Source organism: Anolis sagrei, chromosome 7 (assembly GCF_037176765.1).
Source record: "Anolis sagrei isolate rAnoSag1 chromosome 7, rAnoSag1.mat, whole genome shotgun sequence".
Classification (NCBI taxonomy): Eukaryota; Metazoa; Chordata; class Lepidosauria; order Squamata; family Dactyloidae; genus Anolis; species Anolis sagrei.
This window is the reverse complement of record NC_090027.1, coordinates 33,830,217-33,855,194: the sequence shown is the minus strand read 5'-3', so window position 1 is coordinate 33,855,194 and position 24,978 is coordinate 33,830,217. Positions and strand designations below refer to the sequence as shown.

General features: G+C 42.8%; 2 protein-coding genes across 3 annotated transcripts in view; both read right to left on the bottom strand.

The window, feature by feature from the left end:
• GLB1L2 (galactosidase beta 1 like 2) overlaps positions 1 to 2,426 on the bottom strand; it is a 96,636-nt gene extending 94,210 nt beyond the window's left edge. For both annotated transcript variants that reach the window (XM_060787710.2, XM_067470768.1), the window contains exon 1: positions 2,225 to 2,426. In XM_060787710.2, coding sequence (XP_060643693.2) covers positions 2,225 to 2,397 — 173 coding nt within the window. In that variant the 5' untranslated portion in view covers positions 2,398 to 2,426. The remainder of the gene's footprint in view (positions 1 to 2,224) is intronic.
• A 4,338-nt stretch (positions 2,427 to 6,764) lies between these two features.
• Positions 6,765 to 24,969, bottom strand: ACAD8 (acyl-CoA dehydrogenase family member 8). Its single transcript, XM_060787530.2, has 11 exons — positions 24,825 to 24,969; positions 23,036 to 23,136; positions 20,953 to 21,122; positions 20,759 to 20,868; positions 18,153 to 18,229; positions 15,134 to 15,271; positions 12,732 to 12,867; positions 11,411 to 11,508; positions 11,084 to 11,236; positions 8,783 to 8,885; positions 6,765 to 7,445 (listed from the first exon to the last, which is right to left on the bottom strand). The coding sequence occupies exons 1-11, from the start codon at positions 24,916 to 24,918 to the stop codon at positions 7,393 to 7,395; spliced, it is 1,233 nt and encodes a 410-aa protein (XP_060643513.2). The 5' UTR covers positions 24,919 to 24,969; the 3' UTR covers positions 6,765 to 7,392.
• Positions 24,970 to 24,978: the final 9 nt, after the last annotated feature.

The window sequence follows — 24,978 nt, the reverse complement described above, 5'->3', positions numbered from 1 at the left end:
ACTTTGGTCCAAAAGCAAGGTGCTGGCTGCTGGAGCTGATGAACAACTGCACTGCATCCTGTCAGATCTCCAAAATCTGGAGGAAAGCAAGAGTCATCGGCATCTTGAAGCCAGGCAAAGACCCAAAAGCTACAGACCAATTTCCCTGCTGTGCCACCTCTACAAAGTTCTGGAGATCAAAAACATTAAAGCAATAACAGTAAACAGTAAAAACAGCACACCGTGACACAATAAAACTAGGCCGGGCAAATGTACTGGGTACAGATTAAAAAGTGCTGAGTATGCTGAGTGATATATAAGGATTTTTGGATAGGTGTGCCGATGTGCCTTCCCAGAATAGGAAATCTCCAATACCAAGTCCCAAAAGCACTTTATTAGAACTAAGATTGCCACACACTGCACACTGCACTTACCCTATAATCCTTACATATCACCTGTCACATCAGCACTTTTAATTCTGTACCCATTACTCTGGCCCGGCCCAGTTTTATAGTGTCTTGGTGTATTGTTTAATATTGCTTTAATTGTTTTTAATTTGCTTTAGGTTTTGTATTGTTATGTTGTGTATTGAGGCCTTGGCCTTTGTAAGCCGCATCAAGTCCTTCGGGAGATGCTAGCGGGGTACAATAAAGTCAATAATAATAATAATGGGTTGTTGTAGGTTTTTCCGGGCTATATGGCCATGTTCTCGAGGCAATTTTTCTCCTGACATTTCTCCTGCATCTATGGCAAGCATCCTCAGAGGTAGTGAGGTCTGTTGGAACTAGGGGAAAAGGTTTATATATCTGTGGAATGACCAGGGTGAGACAAAAGACTTTTGTTTGCTGGGGCTAGCTGTGAATGTTTCAGCTGATCACCTTGATTAGCATTCAATGGCTTGGAAGCGCCTGGGGGGAATCTTTTGTTGAGAGTGATTTCATGTGCCTGTTTGTTTCCCCTCTGTTGTTTTTCTGCTGTGACTTTTGAGTTTTTTAATACTGGTAGCCAGATTTTGTTCATTTTCATGGTTTCTTCCTTTCTGTTGAAATTGTCCACATGCTTCTTGTGGATTTCAGTGGCTTCTCTGTGTAGTCTGACATGGTGGTTGTGCGAGTGGTCCAGCACTTCTGTGTTCTCAAATAATATGCTGTGTCCAGGTTGGTTCATCAGGTGCTCTGCTATGGCTGATTTCTCTGGTTGAAGTAGTCTGCAGTGCCTTTCATGTGCCTTTCATAATAATAATAATAATAATAATAATAGGTGCAATGTGCGGACAATCTCAATCTCTAATAAACGTGTTGCTGGGGTTTCCTATTCTGGAAAGGCACACCGGAATAGCCAGGTCTTCAAGCTCTTCCTAAAGACTGCCAACGTAGGAGCTTGTCTGATGTCCTTGGGGAGAGAGTTCTAGAGTTGGGGGGCTACCACAGAGAAGGCCCTGTCCCTCGTCCCCACCAGCCGAGCTTGCGACGCAGGTGAGATCGTGAGCAGGGCCTCTCCAGATGAACGAAGAGAGTGTGCAGATTGGGATAGGCGGGGTAGAAATGCTGGAAATTATATATATATATACACACACACACACACACACACACACAATATATATTATATTTGCTGCATTATATGAGTCTACAGTCTCCTTGAAGGAGCTAGGGGTGGTGACGGTTGACAAGATGCTCTGGCATGGGCTGGTCCATGAGGTCACGAAGAGTCGGAGACGACTGAACGAATGAACAACAACAATAAGTCTACATTAGTATGGCTTTCCCCATTAATCTGGATTCAGAAGAGCCTGCCAACAGCATAAAGAGAGAGATGGGAGTCAAACTGGGCAAAAGTTTTGGTTTTGGACTCCAGTACCTACAATCCACTTGAAAATAAGGCCAATAGCCATTCTGTCTGCAATTACTGAACATCTAATACAATTAGCATAGAGAGATGGCAGGGGAGGTCTACTTAAATGTAGGAGGCGTGGCCTAGACGACCGAGGGCGGGGTCTTATGCATACCAGCTTCCCAGCCACGCCCCCTTCTGCTAGCACGCCAAGCCAGAGCAGTGGGCGTGGCCTAGAAGTGAGGCGTGGTTTAATTAGCATGCCGGCTTCCACGGCCACGCCCCCTTCTCGGCACGCCGCTTGGCTTTATCAGCTGTGGGCGTGGCCTAGAATCGGGGCGGGGCTTGATTAGCATACCGGCTCCCGGCCACGCCCCTTCCTCCTCAACGCTCCGCCGGCGCCTTTCAAGCTCACCTGCGCACCACCACGGCCGCCATGAGGACCAAGAAGACGGCCCCCAAGATCCTCCGCCGCCGCCGGCCCCCGCAGCTCCACATCCCTGGGAAGAGGCCCGGCCCGGCCCCGTTACCAGGGACTCCAGCTTCCCCCACCATTGGCGCACCGCTACGCACCCGGGCTCCTCCCATTGGAGAAAGGCGGGTCCTTCCTCGGCCGCCATTGGCTGCCGCCGAAGAGGAGGCGGGGCTTTTGGAGAGAGTCGGTGGCACTCGGTGGTGGCGTTCCCAAAGAGGCGGGGCGGAGATCCCTCTCCTGATTGGAGGGCTGTCCAATCCGTCACGCCGCACTCCCCGCCCCTCCCTCCCTCCTTACTCACCTGTTGCCATGGCGATACTATCAGGCCAAGGCCTTGAGGGAGAGGTTTATTTATTTATTTACTTTATTATTTGATAACACAGAAATGCTGGACCACTCCAACAACCACCATGTCAGACTACACAGAGAAGCCATTGAAATCCACAAGCATAGAATCATAGAATCAAAGAGTTGGAAGAGACCTCATGGGCCATCCAGTCCACCCCCCTGCCAAGAAGCAGGAATATTGCATTCAAATCACCCCTGACAGATGGACATCCAGCCTCTGCTTAAAAGCTTCCAAAGAAGGAGCCTCCACCACACTCCGGGGCAGAGAGTTCCACTGCTGAACGGCTCTCACAGTCAGGAAGTTCTTCCACATGTTCAGATGGAATCTCCTCTCTTGTAGTTTGAAGCCATTGTTCCGCGTCCTAGTCTCCAAGGAAGCAGAAAACAAGCTTGCTCCCTCCTCCCTGTGGCTTCCTCTCACATATTTATACATGGCTATCATATCTCCTCTCAGCCTTCTCTTCTTCAGGCTAAACATGCCCAGCTCCTTAAGCCATTCCTCATAGGGATTGTTCTCCAGACCCTTGATCATTTTAGTCGCCCTCCTCTGGACACATTCCAGCTTGTCAATATCTCTCTTGAATTGTGGTGCCCAGAATTGGACACAATATTCCAGATGTGGTCTAACCAAAGCATGTGGACAATTTCAACAGAAAGGAAGAGACCATGAAAATGAACAAAATCTGGCTACCAGTATTAAAAAACTCTAAAATTACAACAGCAAAACAACAGAGAGGAAACAACTAGGCACATCTTAACACCTCTCAACAGAACATTTTCCCAGGCTCAGCTGAAACATTCACACCTAGCTCCAGCAGAGAAGAGTCCTTTGCCCCACCCCAGCCATTCCACAGATATATAAACCCATTGTTCTAATTCCAACAGACCTCACTACCTCTGAGGATGCTTGCCATAGATGCAGGCGAAACGTCAGGAGAAATGCCTCTAGAACATGGCCATATAGCCCAAAAAACCCCACAAGAACCTAGTGATTCCAGCCATGAAAGCCTTCGACAACAATACAAGAAATGCCTCTAGAACATGGCCCGATAGCCTGAAAAAACTTACAAGAACCTCTTTATTTACTTTGCTTGTATACCGCAGTTTCTCAGCCCGTAGGCGACTCAACGCAGTTCACAAGAAGAGCAAAAAGACAATCATAACAACATACAATTTAAAAACCATTAACAGCATAGTATACAAAGTAATGACACATCAATAACAACACATTAACGTCTCGTAACTAGAATCGTGATCCAATTTGTCGTCCATAATTCCGTTCCTATATTCATCATGTACATTGCACTGTTTATCTGAATGCCTGTTCAAACAGCCAGGTTTTTATTTATTTATTTATTTATTTTATTTACTTTGCTTATATACCGCTGTATCTCAAGCCCAAAGGCGACTCACAGCGGTTTACGGCAGTAAAAAACAGTAAAACAGCAGTAGTTCATACACATATAACAAATTAACTTAACATATTATCCACAAATTACTAATAAACAATTACAATACACAGTTATTACAAAAACCGCACCGAAACGTCTCATCATCCAAGCGTAGTCCAAGTTCGTCGTCCATTGTTCCATTCCTATGTTCCATTACCAGATTGCACTAGATTACTCGAACGCCTGCACAAACATCCAGGTCTTCAACTTTCTCCGGAAGGTCATGAGAGATGGCGCCAGCCTAATGTCCGCAGGAAGGGTGTTCCACAGCCGAGGGGCCACCACAGAGAAGGCCCTGTCCCTCGTCCCCGCTAGCCGTGCTTGTGATGCAGGCGGGATTGAGAACAGGGCCTCCTCAGAAGATCTTAGAGTCCTGGTGGGTTCATAGGCAGAGATACGTTCAGATAGGTAGCTTGGGCCCGAACCATTTAGGGCTTTAAAGGCCAACGCCAGCACTTTGAATTGAGCCCGGTAGCAAACTGGCAGCCAGTGGAGCTGGCGTAACAGAGCAGTTGTGTGCTCCCTGAGTGCCGTTCCTGTTAACAGCCAGTGGAGTTGGTGCAGCAAAGGAGTTGTATGCTCCCTGCGCTCCGCTCCTGTTAGTATCATGGCTGCCGAGCGTTGGACTAGTTGGAGCTTCCGGGCCGTCTTCGAAGGCAACCCCATGTAGAGAGCGTTGCAGTAGTCTAGATGGGATGTAACCAGAGCGTGGACTACCATCGCCAAGTCAGACTTCCCAAGGTACGGGCGCAGCTGGTGCACGAGCTTTAACTGTGCAAATGCTCCCCTGGTCACCGCTGAAACCTGGGGTTCCAGGCTCAGCGATGAGTCCAGGATCACTCCCAAGCTGCGAACCTCCGTCTTCAGGGGGAGTGCGACCCCGTCCAACACAGACTGTAACCCTATGCCCTGTTCGGCCTTGCGACTAACCAGGAGTACCTCTGTCTTGTCTGGATTCAGTTTCAATTTGTTCGCCCTCATCCAGACTGTCACAGCGGCCAAGCACCGGTTCAGGACCTGGACAGCCTCCTTAGTAGCAGGTGGAAAGGAGTGACAGAGTTGGACATCATCTGTGTACAGATGACATTGGATTCTTTGCCTGCACTTGAGTGCCTGCAAAAGTGTGGCCCTTTCTTGGTGGCTGCAATAATACATATTCTTCAGTGGGAGCAGTCTGGATATGCTCAGAGGAGCCCTTTTCTTAATAATAATAGTAATTTTATTTATTTCTTTTTAAAAAAAAATCTTTATTGAATATTTACAAGTTACAAGGTTAATTTTTTTTAAAGAGAAGGGAAAAAAGAAAAGAGAGAGAGCAAAAAAAAAAGAAATATGTAGGGAAGAAGGGGGAGGGAGGGACCATGAGGAGGAGGGAGGGAAAGAAAAATAAATCTTACATATATACTAGCCGTCCCCTGCCACGCCTTGCTGTGGCCCACTCTGGTGGTCATGGGGGTCTGTGTGGGAGGTTTGTGGTGTCTGGTGGGGTTCAGAATGCTCTTTGATTGTAGGTGAACTGTAAATCCCAGTAACTACAACTCCCAAATGTCAAGATTCTGTTTCCCCAAACTCCACCAGTGTTCACATTTGGGCATATGGAATATTCGTGCCAAGTTTGGTCCAGATCCATCATTGTTTGAGTCCACAGTGCTCTCTGGATGTAAGTGAACTACAACTCCAAAACCAAACGACACTGCCCACCAAACCCTTCCAGTATTTTCTATTGGTCATGGGAGAAATGTGTGCCAAATTTGGTTCAATTCCATCGTTGGTGGGGTTCAGAATGCTCTTTGTAGGTGAACTATCAATCCCAGCAACTACAACTCCCAAATGACAAAATCAAATTTTTGAGTGAAGGACATATATTCGGTTGTTAGGTGTCTTGTGTCCAAATTTGGTGTCAATTCATCCAGTGGTTTTTGAGTTCTGTTAATCCCACAAACGAACATTACATTTTGATTTATATTGACTAGCCGTCCCCTACCACACATTGCTGTGGCCAGTCTGTGTATATGTGTTTTGTGTGTGTGTATATTTGTGTATATATGTGTGTGTTTGCGTGTATATATATATATATATATATATATGTGGGTGTATATATGTGTGGGTGTATATATGTGTGTATATATTTGTGTGTTTATATATTTACATGCATATTGTGTATATGTGTGTGCTTGTCTATATGCATATTTTCGTGTATATGTATGTATATGTGCATGCATGTGTATATGTATATGTGTATATATGTATATTTGTGTGTGCATGTGTATGTGTGCCGATCACCACTGGGACCACCTTGGCTGGCTTGTGCCAGAGTCTTTGCAGTTCAATCTTTAAATCCTCATATCGTATCAGCTTTTCCAGTTGTTGTTATTATCATTTCCTTGTAAAACTATAACTGCCAAGGATTAATTAGTACTGAGCCATGGCAGTGAAATGTAGTGTCAAACTGCATTCATTCCACAGTGTAGATGCACCTGGTGATGAGTCAAGCTACAATATTTATTTGCAGAGAGCAGCATTTTGGGGCATTCTGCTGAAGACCTTCAGGGCCCTTAGAAAGATCAGTAATGCAATGCAAAAAGAAAAATAATAATGCAAAAGCAAATGAGCAACTGAACAAGAGTGAAGAAGGTTGGCTCATTAGGATCATTTATCCTGGAAATAAAAAGAGAGAGGAAGAAGCAGAAAACCATTTATTGATTCCAGCATTGTGGAAGAGAAAAGGAAATCCACTTGAATCAGCACTCCCAAATCCTTGCATTATTGGATAGCTGAAAATTGTGGTGCGTCTAAAGCACTTCCTGCCGCAATACCACCAGGTTCGATGATAAAAAAAATCATTAGTCACAATTGAAAGGGAGAGGGCAAGAAACAGATCTCCTTCCCATCCTCTTCCCTGTTGTTTGACCTAAGAAAAAGGAGATAGTTCCCAAAAAGGGTAGGGGAAAAGAGTTTAAAAGGCCTTTGTGGTGTGATATGCGCTCCATGGGCATGAAACGCTGAACCGATCAGTTCCCACCCCCAGATAGGATTGCTTGGGGCATCAGTGTGTTATAAAGCCAGCACTTTGTAACGTCAAGTCAGAGCAGATGGTCAAAGCTAGAACAAAAGACTCATTTGAGAGCGTTCGCCAAGCGCTGCCCGATACAGAAATGCAGAAAGGTGCCTTGAGCTGAATATCTAACTGGGCTGCCTCCAGGAAAGACAGTCCTCCCCAGTGCAGCTCCATCACTTCTTCCCTGTTGATGGTTATTTAAAAAACAATCTTCTTTTGGAGTGCAATGGGCAAGAAATCCAACTCTGGAGTTAGTCCTGTAACAGGCTCCTGGCCACAATCATCTTCATCACTTCGTTGGTACCTATAGCAAGAGAAGGCGGAGAAAAACAAAAAGAGGGAGACAGGTGGATATTTTTCTCAAGCACGTTATTGTCAGTGTTGGCACTGCACACAATATCTCTTTGTAGAACCCAAGATAGGCAAAGGAAGGCTTTCTCTTGGTCCCATCACAAAACAGAGCCTTCATGGTGGTGGCTCCCAAGTTTTTTTTTATTTCGTGTCAGGAGTAACTTGAAAAAGTCGCTGCTGGTGTGAGAGAATTGGCCATCTGCAAGGACGTTGCCCAGGGGATACCCAGATGTTTTGATGTTTTGCCATCCTTGTGGGAGGCTTCTCTCACGTCCCTGCATGGGGAGCTGGAGCTGACAGAGGGAGCTCATCCATATTCTCCCTGGATTCGAACCTGTGACCTGTCGGTCTTCAGTCCTGTTGGCAACAAGGGTTTAACCCACTGTGTCACCGGGGTCTCCGCCTCCCAAGTTGTAAACCTTCCTTATTTATTTACTTTATTTATTTACCTTATAATTCTATATTTATATTACATGTAATATTACTAATAATATTACAATATAATTGTATAGTGCAATATAGTAATGTATAGCACTGATATTGTACTGTATTCATGGTATAATGTATTGTATGTATGTGTGTGTGCGTATATGTATGTGTGTGTGTGTGTGTGTATATATATATATATATATATATATACACACACACACACACACACACACATACACATATATATATCTTGTAAGCTGCTCTGAGTCCCCTTCGGGGTGAGAAAGGCAGCAAATAAATGTTGCAAATAAATAATAAATAAATACTTTTCATCCCTCCCTATAGTTACTCAAAGTAGCTAACCATGCCATAACATAACCCAATAGGATTTAAAAACAAGGCAAACACATGTGAATACAAAAATTAATGTGTGTGTGTGTGTGTGTCATGGATCCAAAAGTTAAAACAAAATAAAAATACAACTAAAATTACATTTTAAAACTAACCTCCCAAATTCCACCAAGCAGCCTGCCACTCATTATTCCTCAAATGCCTGTGTTCTTTTTAATGCTGTTTTTAATTTAATTTAACGGCTGAGTCTACAGTGACCATATAATGCAGTTACAAACTATTGTTGTGAGTTTTCTGGGCTAAATTCTGTGGCAGTGTAGATGGAGCCAGAGACCAGAGATTTTGAATCCTAAAGATCTCTGCTTTCTTTCCATTATATCACTAGTTCATCATGAGACTCAGTTTGTACACTGTAGTTGCTGTCAGGGAGGAAAGGGGATCAGAGGAGCTTAGGATGCTGTGACCCATCTAATATGGACAAGACCCTGGTCACAGCACTTTATGAGTTACCTTCCAAAATCTGGTGCACTCTGATGTCTCGCATAAACTGCTGGACAGCATAATCCTTCAGGTACCCGTAGCCACCATGCAACTGCAGGGCCTGGTTGCAGATCTGCACAGGAGAAGATGCATTTAGATTAAGAGAGAACCATGGCAGGGACTTCACAATTAAGAAGGAGTACATAAGGGACAAAGAGTTGTAAACGCCACCTGAAAAGGTGGAGCACTGCAAGAACACACTTCTCTGAAACTCAGCATTTCTCATATACTGTTAGGCTCCATCTGCACTGTCATATAAAGCAGTTTAACTGCATTGAAGTACATTAGAGGAGTCTAAAGTTTTATCTTTTTGTTTCAACTATGTTATGCCTCGACCCACAAGGAGAGGCAGATAATAAATAAATAAAAATAATAAATTATCCATAGATGTATTATGCAGGCAAAATGTAAGTAGAGAGAATGCTTCTGGAACATGACAATATAGCCCAGAAAACTCACAACAAACCATTCACTCTGGCCATGAAAACCTTTGATAATAGATTATTATTATTATTATTATTATTATTATTATTATTATTGACACAAAAGCACAGTATGTCACAGCTAACAAGATCGATATGCTGGTTTTTGCATCACAAAATCACAAGTCGAACACTTCCCAAGCGTCTAGGACTGTGTGATGTATTTTCAAATGATGCGCGCAGATCCAAGTCAGGTGGCCTTTTGCAGTTGTCAGATCATGATTTTGTCGATGTTTATTATTTTTTTGGGATGGCACCCAGTGTGCTGATGACCACTGGGACCACCTGTACTGGTTTATGCCAGAGCCTTTGCAGTTCAATTTTGAGGTCTTGATAGCGGGTGAGTTTTTCCTGTTGTTTTTCCTCAATGCGACTGTCACCTGGTATGGCGACATCAATAATCCAGACTTTTTTCTTTTCTACAATCGTGATATTATTATTATTATTATTATTATTATTATTATTATTATTATTTGAAACACAACAAGATGAGTCCACAGCAGACACTCTTCTGGCTGTTGAATTGGATCACACGTTGGACAATTCCCAAGTGTCTAGGACTATGTGATGTATCGGCGAATAATGCGTGCAGATCCCAGTAAGGTGGCCTTCTGCAGCTGGCAGATGCTAATTTTTTTCAGTACCGATTGTGTTTAAGTGCAGGCCAAGGTTTTTAGGCACTGCACCCAGTGTGCCGATCACCATTGGGACCACCTTGACTGACTTGTGCCAGAGTCTTTGCAGTTCGATCTTTAAATCCTCATATCGTGTCAGCTTTTCCAGTTGTTTCTCTTCAATCCTGCTGTCACCTGGGATGGCAACCTCGACAATCCATACTTTGTTTTTTAACACGATCGTGAGGTCAGGAGTATTGTGCTCCCAAACTCTTATTTGTCTGAATTCAGAAGCCCCAAAGTAGCTTGACGTGTTCATTCTCTTTAACTTTATTATTATTGTATTGTCGAAGGCTTTCATGGCCGGGATCACTCAGTTCTTGTGGGTTTTTTTGGGCTATATGGCCATGTTCTAGAGGCATTTCTCCTGACGTTTCGCCTGCATCTATGGCAAGCTTCCTCAGAGGGTGAGGTCTGCTGGAGCTGGGAAAAAGGGGGTTTATATATCTGTGGAATGACCACAGTATGCTGTGTATACAGCCCATTGTATGCTAATCAAGGTGGTCAGTTGAAAAGATTCACACCTAGCCCAACTTACAAAAGCCTTTTGTCTCACCCTGGTCATTCCACAGATATATAAACCCCTTTTTTCCCAGCTCCAGCAGACCTCACCCTCTGAGGAAGCTTGCCATAGATGCAGGCGAAACGTCAGGAGAAATGCCTCTAGAACATGGCCATATAGCCCAAAAAAACCCACAAGAACTTTATTATTATTATTATTATTATTATTATTATTATTATTCTGCTATAGAATGCAGTCAACCTGCACTATGAAACTGCATTGCATGTCAGTGTAGATAGGGTTTCAGGTATTTTTTTTTAAATAGGGACATTTCTCAAAAGTGCCTTTAAAAAGGCAGCAGCATTATAAGAAAATGCAACCCTACCATCTAGTGGCCAAGATCACAAACAACTGGACAATGATTTGGATAAGCAAAACATATATATAGTCAGCCTTCAACATTCGCTGCGATTAGAGGCACAGGCCTCCCATGAAAGTTAAAAGCCTTACATTTAAAAATCTCAACTTTTTTCTCTCTCTATAGGTCCTACAGCATGACTTTCTAGTTAATTTTCCAGCTATGGCAAGTGGGCATGCGAAGGACTGCACCTACCGCAAAGCACTCATCCGTGGCAAAGAGCTTGGCCATAGAGCACAAGGCTACGGCATCCTCCCGCTCCTCTTGCAGAGCTTTGGCCGCATTACGCACCATCAACCGAGCCGCCACTAAGCGGGTGGCCATCTCAGCCAGCTGGAACTGGAGGTACTGTCAGGAGACACAACATCAGGTTTCGGATCACAAAATAATAGGAAGCAGGAGGGGAATGGACTCAGTCGCCCGACCTGCCTCACAGGGGCAGCGAGAATGAAGCAGGGACAAGGAGAAGCCAACATGAGGAGGAAACAAGGGGCAGAAAGATCCCAAATAATAAATATTCACCTGATAGTTGGCCAGGATGTCTCCAAACTGTTTACGGACCTTAAGGTGATCCCGAGCCAGCAGGATCGAAGCGTGGGCAGCCCCTAGAGAACAAGAAGCTGTGGGGGAAGAGGAGGGATGATCCTTTTTGCATGAAATGTTTGCACTACATTCAGAAGAAGAAGAGGAAGAAGAGGAGGAGGAAGAGGAAGAAGAACAACAACAGCAACAACAACAACAACTGTACTTTTGTATGCTGCCTCCATCTCCCCGAAGAGACTCGGGACGGCTTACATGGAGCCAAGCCCAAACACATACAGTGAAAAAAATAGCAAATAAAATATTAAAACCACATAAAAACGGCATTATAACAATAGTAAGACAAACATCATAAGCAGCAACCAGAGATACTTCAAGTCTCATTTTGGGGCGGAGGGGGTGCTGGTGTGCAAACAAGTTAGAAGATAGGCTGGTCAATAAGATGCATGCCAATAAGGTAGCAGCCAATAGTGAAAGGACCAAGGCAGTGACATATCCGGCCCACCCCGTTTGGGTATCAGCCAGCACGCCAATGACTTAAATCAAGAAATAGTTTTCTAAGATCTACAGAGACACTCGCTGGAACACCTCAGCAAGTGAGAGTCCAAAAGTGGCAGGCTCAAACCCAGAACCTCAATCAATGGCTGATACCAAATGAGACACTCCCTCCTGGTCACACAGAAAACTGGGCGACTTGGAAGGTGCTGAACAGACTGCGCTCTGGCACCACGAGATGCAGAGCCAATCTTAAGAAATGGGACTACAAAGTGGAATCCACGACATGCGAGTGTGGAGAAGAGCAAACCACAGACCACCTGCTGCGATGCAACCTGAGGCCTGCCACATGCACAATGGAGGACTTTCTTATAGTAACACCAGAGGCACTCCAAGTGGCCAGCTACTGGTCAAAGGACATTTAATCAACTACCAAGCTTGCAAACTTTGTGTTTTGTTTCTTTGTTTGTTAAAAAAATGTAATACAACTGTTTGGCTTGCTCCTGACACGATAAATAAATAAATAAATAAGGTGCATAGAACTAAAAACACAAAACTAAGATTTATAAGCAACCCTGAGGGTCACCGTAGCCACACATTTTGTGACGGACAATGGCTTCTGTGTGTATAGCATAATGCATCTAGATTTAAATGTCAAAAGAGTTGTCCATGGGACCTATCCCTAAAAAGAGGTTCCGCATCCTAAAACTCCTTTTAAATTCACGTTAAAACCCAGGATGGACTCACTACTCCCACTGAGATGCAAGCCACACCGGCCAATACTTCTGCCTTCCCTCTTGACTCTTACCAATGTTAATTCGGCCTCCATTCAAGCCCTTCATGGCAATGTTGAAGCCCTGGCCTTCTTCGCCAAGCCGGTTGGCTACTGGGACGGCACAGTCCTCAAACACCACGGCTCGAGTCGGCTGAGAGTTCCAGCCCACCTGACGGAGAAGGAGGGAGAAATGCACACCAGGTTCAGATGCTGGAGCCGCTGCACCCAAAGCCAAAAGATATAATAAATGGCAGCTGGGAAGGTGGCTTTCCCTCTCTGAATCCTCTGGATGGGGATATTCCAGTCAAACGTAAACACGGACTCTGGGTTTGGAGTTCAGTATATCTTCAGAATTTTTTTTAAAAATATTTGTATACTGCCTTTCTCAACCCCGAAAGGGACTCAGGGCAGTTCATAGTACTGACAACAATTCAATGCCATTGATAAAACAGTATAAAACATTAAAATTGACCCTCCCTTAATAATTTATTATTATTTATTTATTTATTATTTGCATTTGTTAACCGCCACTCTCAGCCCGAAGGCGACTCGTGGCGGTGTACAGAACATAGAACATAAAGACAACAGTTACAGTAAATTCAGAGCCATAACACACATCTTACTAACACACAGCTAATTAAGCTAAAAATCCGCTTCGTCTTGTTTGGGTCATAATCAGTCTCGTAGTCATAGTCCATTCCGGTGGTCATTCCAAAGCATAGCACTTAATTGAAGGCCTTTTCAAAGAGCCAGGTTTTCAGGCCCTTTAATAAAACATAGAATCATAGAATCATAGAGTTGGAAGAGACCTGATGGGCCATTCAGTCCAACCCCCTGCCAAGAAGCATTATTAAATACATCACATAAAATAAGATCACCTATCACACAGAGCCGTTGTCGTAAACAGTCCTGGGTCATTGCACTTTCAACTTTCACTTTAAATATTTCTATGATGGGCCGAATGCTTGGTTCAACAGCCACGTCTTTCAAGGTCAGGAGGGATGAGGCCAACCTGATCTCACTCAGGAGGGAGTTCCACAGCCGTGCAGACACCACCAAGAAGGCCCTGTCCTTCGTCCCCACCAGCTGCACCTGTGAGGCCGGTGGGGTCGAGAGCAGGACCTCCCCGGAAGATCTTAATCTACGAACTGGTTCATAGAGGGAGATATGTTCAGACAGGTAAGTTGGACTGGAGTCGTTTAGGACTTTATAGGCTAAAGCCAGCACTTTGAATTGTGGTCAGTAGCTAATAGGTAGCCAATGGAGTTGCTACGAAAGGGGGGTTGTATGCTCCCTGTGTGACGCCCCAGTTAACAACATGGCTGCAGCGCGTTGAACTATTTGGAGCTTCTGAACAGTCTTCAAAGGCTGCCTTGGAACGTCCTCTCTCCTCCTCTGGAAATTCTTAAACAGAATCTAGATGGCTAACAAACCCTATGGAGAACAAACCCTATGAGGAGCGGCTTAAAAAGCTAGGCATGTTTAGCCTTCAGAAGAGAAGGCTGAGAGGAGACATGAAACCCATGTATAAATATGCGAGAGGAAGTCATAGGGAGGAGGAAGCGAACTTGTTTTCTGCTGCCCTTGAGACTAGGACATGGAACAATGGCTTCAAGCTACAAGAATGGAGATTCCATCTGGACATTAGGAAGAATTTTCTGACTGTGAGAGCTATTCAGCAGTGGAACAGCTGAACAGAGGAAGTAACTGGTCAAACCACTTCTGGGTTTCCTTGCTTGAGAAAATCCTATTACATTCAAGAGAGCAAGCTTGTTTTCTGCTGCCCTGGAGACTAGGACGCAATGGAATAATGGCTTCAAACTACAGGAAAGGAGATTCCACCTGAACATTAGAAAGAACTTCCTGACTGTGAGAGCTGTTCAGCAGTGGAACTCTCTGCCCCGAAGTGTGGTGGAGGCTCCTTCTTTGGAGGCTTTTAAAGCGAGGCTGGATGGCCATCTGTCGGGGGTGCTTTGAATGCAATTTTCCTGCTTTTTGGCAGGGGTTGGACTGGATGGCCCATGAGATCTCTTCCAACTCTATGATTCTATGATTTGTCACGAGGGCTTTGATTGTGCTTCTCCTGGAGGGCAGGATAAGGTTCGACTGGATGGCCCTTGGGATCTCTTCCAGCTCTATGATTCCATAATGATATGCCAAGAAAACCTCAACCAAAAATGACTTGAAGGTACATAACAGGGTCTTGCTCTGAGGCTGAGAGGGTATGATTCGACCAAGCGGGTTTCCATGACTGATCAGATACTGAAACTCTGGTCCCCAAAGCAATGACACCAGGTGGGCTTTTGAATACTGAGGTATAACTTAATTAAGCACTATTTTCCAGTTCAGAAGAAAACATCCAGTAAAAAAAGAACCACCAAGCTGTTCCGCAGTATGGCTTTCTGTTGATCTCAACAGCACTCGAAGTCTCTTACCTTCCTCTCCTTTTTCCCAAAGCTCAGCCCAGGGGTCCCTTTCTCCAGCACCAGGCAGGAGATGCCCTTGGGGCCCGGGCCTCCCGTCCGGCACATCACCACATAGAGATCCGTGTCTCCACCACCACTGATGAAAGCCTGGCGCGGGAAGGACAAGAGGGAAAGGTTATTACACAATGGCAGAAACACTCTTCTTCAAAAGTTCTGCTTACTAGAGGAACCAAGATGTTGCTGCAAATGACAGAGCTTGGAAAAGTTACTTGCTTTTAGACGACAGCTCCAAGATTCTCTAGGCATCACTAGGTCCAACTTCTGGCAAAAGCGTATCATAGAATCACCAATAAGACCTAGAAAATGCCTAGAGAAGACATATTTTGACATGGGTAAATGAAACCACAAGGGCTGGTCCCATGGATATATGGGGTAGCACTGTAACATGACGTAACTTTGGCTAGTTAGGTCATGCGAAGCCATGTTCGTTTCCCCTTCAAGTAGCCATATTAAAGAAAAGGTGGGGTGCAAATGAATAAAATAAACTTAATTTACAAAATGCACCTTTTTCCCAAGCTCTGGATCTGAGTGGGGCTGCCCCTGTTTCTACATTGCAGAACACAGACAGTGAGACCTGGCCTTCCTCTCATGAGTAGGAGATCTCACTCATTTCAAGTGAAGGAGTTGTTGTTATTGTTATGTATGTATGTATGTATGTATATATGTATGTATTTATTTATTTATGCATTTATATCCCACCCTTCACCCCGAAGGGGACTCAAAGTGGCTTACAAACTATATGTACATACACTATATTATATTATTAGCATAGCACAATATTAGTATTATATTACCATACTGTATTAGACCACTATACTGCAATATTATTAGTAATATTTCATGTAATATATAAAAGTATTATATTATTATATTGTATTATTCTTAGTATTATATTGTATTACAATAATATGATCAATATTATATGTACAAACATTATATTATATTATTAGCATAGCAAAATATTAGTATTAATATTATGTTGTACTATACCACTATACTGCAATATTACTAGCAATATTACATGCAATATATAATATATAATTATTATATTATTATATTATATTATTAGTAGTATTATATTACATTGCATTACAATATTATGATCAATATTATTATTAATTTTTATTTATTTATTTATGACATTTATATGCCGCCCTTCTCACTCCGAAGGGGACTCAGAAAGGCTTTCAAGTTAAAAGTAAATACAATATATTATATTATTACTATAGCACAATATTAATATTATATATTACATTGTACTATAACATTATGATGTAATATTACATTTAATATAAAATATATAATTATAATATCATATTATTAGTAGCAGTATTATATTGTATTACATTATAATATTATCAATATTATATGTATATACAATATATTACATTACATTACATTACAAGCACAGTGCAGGAGACAAGTTGGAACTGCCTTCCTGGCCCCTCTCTTCACTCTGATACAATTATATTGCATTATTATTATTATATTGTATTACAATATTATGATCAAAATTTTATGTACATGCAATATATTATATTATAAGCATAGCACAATATTAGTATTATATATTATTATATTGTACTACAGCATTATACTGCAATATTATTAGTAATAGTAAAGTTTTCCCCTGACATGAAGTCCAGTCGTGTCCGAGTCTGGGGGTTGGTGCTCATCTCCATTTGTAGGCTGAAGAGCCGGCGTTGTCCATAGACACCTCCAAGGTCATGTGGCTGGCATGACTGCATGGAGCACCGTTACCTTCCCGCCAGAGTGGTATCGATTGATCTACTCACATTTGCATGTTTTCGAACTGTATTAAATTTATTGTCGAAGGCTTTCATGGCTGGAATCACTCAGTTCTTGTGGGTTTTTTCGGGCTATATGGCCATGTTCTAGAGGCATTTCTCCTGACGTTTCGCCTGCATCTACAAGAACTGAGTGTATTAAATTTAATATATAATATACAATTATTATATTGTATTAGTATTATATTGTATTATATTATAACATTATGATAAATATTATATGTACAGTGCATATAATATATTATATTATTAGCATAGGACAATATTAGTATTATATATTATTACTAGCTGTCCCCTGCCACGTGTTGCTGTGGCCCAGTCTGTTGATCTGGAAAATAAAGTAATGAGAAAGTGTTGGTTTCTAATATACGTAATTTCTTTATGCTTGTGGGTAAACAGTATTTCTTGCTGTTTCTTTGTCAGTGTTGATGTGGAGATTGTCTGGTTTGCCCACCCTGGAACATGAAACATATCATTGTCCTTCTTGAGGGGTCCCTTTCAAATCTATGATACTATATCTGTGTGTGTGTGTTTTTTCTTGCACTGGTGAAGGGAGTTTGACTGGATGGCCTTAAGTATTTTTGTTGGTCATGGGGGTTCTGTGTGGGAAGTTTGTCCCGATTCTGTCGTTTGTGGGTTCAGAATGCTCTTTGATTGTAGGTGAACTATGAATCCCAGTGACTACAACTCCCAAATGTCAAGATCTATTTCCCCCAAACTCCATCTGTGTTCATATTTGGGCGTATTGAGTGCTTGTGCCAAGTTTGGTCCAGATCCATCATTGTTTGAGTCCACAGTGCTTTCTGGATGAAGGTGAACTACAACTCCCAAACTCAAGGTCAATGCCCACCAAACCCTTCCAGTATTTTCTGTTGGTCATGGGAGTTCTGTGTGCCAAGTTTGGTTCAATTCCATCATTGATGGAGTTCAGAATGCTTTTTGATTGTAGGTGAACTATAAATCCCAGCAACAACAACTCCCAAATGACAAAGCATCATAATTTTTGAGTGACGGTCACTCCTTGTGTTGTGAGACGTTTTGTTGCCAAATTTGGTGTGATTTCGTTTATTGGTTCTTTTGTTTTTAAGGTACTCATTATGCACAGAGCATTTTTATATATATAGATAATGTCTTTTCTTTCTAGAAAAAGAAGTTGGTACCTTGGAACCATTTAGGATGTAAGTGTCTCCGTTCCTCTTGGCCGACGTTAGCAAAGACGCAGCATCACTGCCACTGCCTGTTTGGGAAAGGGAGAAAAGAACAAACGAAAGAAAGAAAGAAGAGAAGAGAATCCTTAGTCTGAAAAGGGTTTGTGACACTTCACCCAGCAAGGCATACTAGATCGAAGTGTTAGAGGAAGGCACAGAGGAACTAGGCTAGGCTTGTGAGTGGTTTACTCTCTTAGCTCTGGGTCAATCATTGCAGCTAAGAAGAAAGAGAGATAAATTAGAGGGTTCTTGGTTCTACTGTCTTCCTCGCCAAAAATTCATTGGATGGTTTAAAATAAGCTGCTTTCTCAACCTCGGCCTTGCTATCCTAAATATGGGAACGGACTCTCCTTATAGTAGGCTGCATTAAGATGGATTTGCCTTTCAAGGTTGGAATATAGATTCCACACAATGCACTTCTAACACTCGAAATGCTGCAACAGTTTAATAACAAAAGCAGAAGCAACAAAGTGAATAATTTAAAGAATACATAATAGAAATGTAGCAGCAGCAACAAACAATTACTACTAATAATATTATGATGAGAAACAATTAAATGATCATAACAATTGCTGTTGCTGTTCATCATTATGCAATTTATAAAGGCCATCAAGACAGTGTATCCATTTTTTTTAAAAAAAACCCCACCAAAAATGAAATATTAGGGGAGCAGCTATAATATAGAATTTATTATTTATTTACTATACTCGAGGAGGTTTACATTTGGCAATCAATGCCCCACAAGATAAAATACAGTAAAAAACAATTACATATAGTATAAACCATATAAAAACAATAACAATAAAAAATTAAAATAATAAAATACAGTTCTCAGCGTCTCATCATTAAAATCATTTTCCATCGCATCGTCCTGTCGTTCCATGAGTCTCAATTAATCAGTTATACTGCATCTGCAAATGCCTGCTCAAACAGCCAGGTATTAACTCTCTTTCAAAATGTCAGGAGGGAGGGGGCCGATCTAATGTCCCTAGGGAGGGCATTCCATAGCTGAGGGGCCACCGCTGAGAAGGCCCTGTCTCTCGCTCCCGCCAATCAGATCTGTGAAGAAGGCGGGGTTGAGAGCAGGGTCTCTCCAGATGATCTTAAACCCCTAGATGGTTCATAGGAAGAGATGCGTTCAGACAGGTAAACTGGGCCAGAACTGTTTAGGGCTTTAAAGGCTAAAGCCAGCACTTTGAATTGTGCCCGGTAGCAAACTGGCAGCCAGTGGAGCTGGCGTAACAGAGCAGTTGTGTGCTCCCTGAGTGCCGTTCCTGTTAACAACCTGGCTGCTGTCTGTTGGACCATTTGAAGCTTCCAAACAGTTTTCAAAGGCAGCCCCACATAGAGAGCATTGCAGTAGTCTATACGGGATGTAACCAGAGTGTAGATTACTGTGGCCAAGTCAGACTTCCCAAGGTACGGGCGCAGCTGGCGCACAAGTTTTAACTGTGCAAATGCTCCCCTGGTCACTGCCGAGACCTGAGGTTCCCGGCTAAGCGATGAGTCCAGGATCACACCCAAGCTGCAAACCTGCATCTTCAGGGGGAGTGTAACCCCATCCAACACAGGCTGTAAACCTATGTCCTGTTCGGCCTTGCGACTGACCAGGAGTACCTCTGTCTTGTCTGGATTCAGTTTGACACCACTTCAACTGTCATGGCTCAATGCTATGGAATAACAGGAGCAGTAGTTTTACAAGGTCTTTAGCTTTCTCAAGGAAAGGTGTACTACAATGACTATTCCCAGTATCCTATAGCATTGAAGTAATGTCAAATTGCATTCATTCTACAGTGTAGATCAAGCATAGGCAACTTTGGCTTTTTATGTGTTTTGGATTTCAGCTCCCACAATTCCTAACATGCCTGCTGGCTTCACTTAACAGTATCATCTGATTTGTGTTGTTGTAGGTTTTTGTGGGTTTATGTCCATGTTTTATAAACATTCTCTCCTGACGTTTCGCCTGCATCTGTGGCAAGCATCCTTAGAGGTTGTGAGATCTGTTGTAAACTAGGAAATTGAGTTTATATATTTGTGGAAGGTCCAGGGTGGGAGAAAGAATTTTTGTCTGCTGGAGCTAGGTGTGAATGTTTCAATTTGCCAACTTGATTAGCATTTGATGGCCTGGCAGTTTTTAGGTCTGGCTTGTTACTGCCTGAAAATTCCTTTGTTGAGAGGTGATTAGGTGTTCCTGATTGTTTCTTGTCTGGAGTTCCCCTGTGTTTGAGTTTTGTTTTTTATTTACTGTTATAATTTTTTAGTACTGGTAGCCAGATTTTGTTCATTTTCATGTTTTCTTCCTTTCTGTTGAAATTGTCCACAGAAATATAAACCCAATTTTCCTAGTTTCCAACAAACCTCACAACCTCTGAGGATGCTTGCCATAGATGCAGGTGAAATGTCAGGAGAGAATGCTTCTAGAACATGGCCATACAGCCCAAAAAACCTATAACAACTCAGTGATTCCGGCCATGAAAGCCTTCGGCAATTCATCTGGTTTGAATGGAAGTCAGAGGTGATTCTGCTCAGCCTATGGGTGTTTCCCCTGCTTCTCTCACCTGGCTCCGTCAAGCAGTAAGAGGCCAGTTTTTCCATGCTGCAAAGCGAGGGGCAAAACCTCTGCCGCTGCTCCTCCTTCCCGAAGACGTCGACCATCCAAGCGCACATACTATCAGAACGAGAACAAAACCCATCACGGCGGGGATGGCCGAAGGTGAAGCCCTATCCAAACCCCAAGCATTCCCTCGCTCACTTGTGGATGCTGAGATAGGCAGTCGTGCTGACACATCCGGTCGAAAGAGCCTCAAAGATGATGGAGGTGTCGAGGCGTGACAGTCCGGATCCCCCCACGTCTGGCCTCACGTAGATGCCACCGAACCCCAGCTGAGCCGCTCTCCGTAAGGTTTCCACGGGGAAAATCTCCTGCAAAAAAACCACAAAATCATTGCATAACCCAAATCAATTCAAGAATCAGTACATTTTAAACAAGGAGTTTGCTTTTCTAGTTTAATTATTCTTGTGTTTTGAATATAGATCAAAAGTGCCATTTTTTTAAACTCTCATATTGAGGAAACCTAGAATTTCCCAGACTGATATTGCACAGGATTTTGCTTATAATTAGTAAGTATTGAAAACACTCAGATGAAAGAAAATCTTAGGAAATATATTTTGGGTTTTAAGGTCCCAAAACCCTTATAGGGTTATGCTGGCAAGGGGACTCTGGGGCTGGATCTACATTGACATACAATGAAATTCTAAATGGCACTATATGGTCAGTATGTAGATTCATATAATGCCATTTAACTACATTTATCTATTTATTTTTGGAGCCCCTGGTGGCGCAGTGGGTTAAAGCGATGAGCTGCTGAGCTTGTTGACTGAAAGGTTGAAGGTTCAATTCCCGGGAGCGGCGTGAGCTTCTGCTGTCAGCCAACCTAGCAGTTCGAAAACATGCAAATGTGAATAGATCAATAGGTACCGCCCCGGCGGGAAGATAACAGCACTCCATGCAATCATGTCGGCCACATGACCTTGGAGGCGTCTATGAACAATGCCGCTTCTTTGGCTTAGAAATGGCGATGAGCACCACACCCCAGAGTCGGACATGACTGGACTTAATGTCAGGGGACAACCTTTATCTTTTATCTATTTATTTATTTATGACATTTATATCCTGCCCTTCTCACCACAAAGGAGACTCAGAGCTGCTTCCAAGTTATATGTACATATAATGTATTATATTATTAGCATAGCACAATATTAGTATTATATATAATACTATATTATACTATACCATTATACTGCAACATTATTAGTAATATTACATGTTATATAATATATATATATAAAGGTAAAGGTAGTCCCCTGACATTAAGTCCAGTCATACCTGACTCTGGGGTGTGGTGCTCATCTCCATTTCTAAGCCGAAGAGCCAGCGTTGTCCGTAGACACCTCCAAGGTCATGTGGTCGGCATGACTGCATGGAGCGCTGTTACCTTCCCTCCGGAGCGGTACCTATTGATCTACTCACATTTGCATGTTTTCGAACTGCTAGGTTGGCAGAAGCTAGAGCTGACAGCGGAAGCTCACGCCGCTCCCCGGAATCGAACCTGCGACCTTTCGATCAACAAGCTCAGCAACTCAGTGCTTTAACCCACTGCGCCACCGGCACAGTGGGTTATAGTAATATTATAATACTATAATATTATAGTATTATAATACTATAATAATATAGTATTATATTACTATACTGTAATAATATAATATATTATTAGCACAGCACAATATTAGTATTATATATTCCTATATTGCACTATACCATTATACTGCAATTTTATTCATAATATTACATGTAATATATGTAATTATTATATTACTATATTATAATAATATAATATATTATTAGCATAGCACAATATTAGTATTCTATATTACTATATTGTATTATGTGGGCCTACACTGACCATATAAAGTAGTTCCAAACTGCATTATACAGCAGTGTAGATCCAGCCTGAGAGTTATAGTCCAAAGTTTCAAAAGTGGACTATCTTTCTGCACATAGGATAAAATGTCCTATATTTCACCCTTGTCTTACATGCCTTGGAGTGGTCACTGAAGGAAAAGTGACACAATCTACAGAAGCTAACACTGATAAAGTGGGAGAAAAAAAATGGATATCTAAAAAATATTTTCTGGTAAAAAGCAGCTCCAGAGAGCAAAGCTGGGCAGAGAGCCAAGCAGTACTTGCAAACAGCAGGTGCTGTGAAGGGCTGCTGACGCATATTATTATGCCCTGTTATTGAAATGGGCATTTCTGGAAAGAGTTGCGCTCTCACCTTTTCATCCCACTCCGCCATGTGCGGGGCCATCTCTTTGGCAGCAAAATCAAAGGCCACTTTTTGGAACTCCTTCTGTTCTTCGGTGAGACCCACAGAGGCTGCGAGGCAAGAGGAAAGTGGTTTGTTAAATAAATAAAAAGTAAATAAATAAAAATAAGGAATGAGTCTTTGATAAGGTTTGTTATTAAGCATGAAGAATCTGGCAATGCAGAAAATCTCTTATCTAAAAACACTGTTTTAAAGAATAAGGTAAACTTCCAAACATTATTATTAGACTGCAATTCCAGCATCCCTAACCCATGGCTGGCATTGCTAGCTGGAATTCCTGCAATGAAGCACTGGCCTTCACACACCTGGTAAAGAATCCCTGCAGTAAAGCATCAATCTTTGGAGAAAAAGTAGGACCGGTAAGATCTCTCCTTGTCCAACATGTGAAAAGTCCAGGAGATTTGCATGATTGCCAGCCTCACAATAAAGCACTTCCCTTTGGAGACCTGTTGGATTTCTGCCTGTCACACATCTAACAAAGTCAAGGAGCCTTCCGCAATGCTCATCCTTACAGTATAGCACTGTCATTTAGGAGGAAAACACAACCTGTTGGGATTCTGCCTGTCACACATCTAACAAAATCAAGAAACCTTCCATAATGTTCATCCTTATAGTAGAGCATTGTCCTTTAGGCAGAAAGGGCAACCTGTTGGATTTCTGCCTGTCACACAGATAACAAAGTCAAGAAGCCTTCCATAACGTTCATCCTTATAGTAGAGCATTGCCATTTAGGCAGAAAGCACAACCTGTTGGATTTCTGTCTGTCACACATCTAACAAAGTCAAGAAGCCTTTCATAATGTTCATCCTTACAGGAGAGCATTACCTTTGAGGAGGACACAACCTGTTGGATTTCTGCCTGTCACACATCTAACAAAGTCAAGAAGCCTTCCACAATGCTCATCCTTACAGTGCAGTATTACCCTTGAGAAGGAAAGCACAACCTGTTGGATTTCTGCCTGGCAGACATCTAACAAAGCCAAGGATCCTTCCATAATGCTCATCCTTACAGGAGAGCATTACCCTTGAGGAGGAAAGTACAACCTGTTGGATTTCTGCCAGAGGACAGGAGCAGGATTCAAAACGATCTTGATAGATTGGGCCAACACTAACAAAATGAAGTTCAACGGGGGCAAGATGCTTATCCTTGGAGTAAAGCATTGCCATTAAGGAGGAAAGCACTACCTATTGGATTTCTGCCTGTCACACATTTCACAAAATCAAGGAACCTTCCACCATGCTCATCTTATTGCCCTTGAGGAGGAAAGCACAACCTGTTGGATTTCTGCCTGACACACATTTCACAAAATCAAGGAATCTTCTACCATGCTCATCTTTGGAGTAAAGCATTGCCCTTGAGGAGGAAAGCACAACCTGTTGGATTTCTGCCTAGCACACATCTAAAAAAGTCAAGAAGCCTTCCATAATGTTCATCCTTACAGTAGAGCATTACCCTTGGGGAGGAAAGCACAATCTGTTGGGTTTCTGCCTGTCACACATCTAACAAAGCCAAGGAGCCTTCCAAAATGCTCATCCTTACAGTACAGCATTGCCCTTGGGGAGGAAAGCACAACCTGCTGGATTTCTGCCTGTCACACATTTCACAAAGTCAAGAAGCCTTCCACAATGCTTATCTTTGGAGTAAAGCATTGCCCTTGGGGAGGAAAGCACCACCTGTTGGATGCCTGCCTGCCTGCCTGCCTGCCCTCCAATGCCTCGCATGCTCCCCCTCTCCTTACGGTCAATGCAGGAGGCAATCCCCCTTCGCCCGCCTGCCTCTCTCCAGCCATGCCTCCAGCGAAGCCCCAGCCGGCAGCAGCCCCTCCAAGCCATGGCCAAGCTTTAGGCCAGCCAAGCCCTGGAAGGAAAGCCGCGGAGCATTTTGGGTGTTGT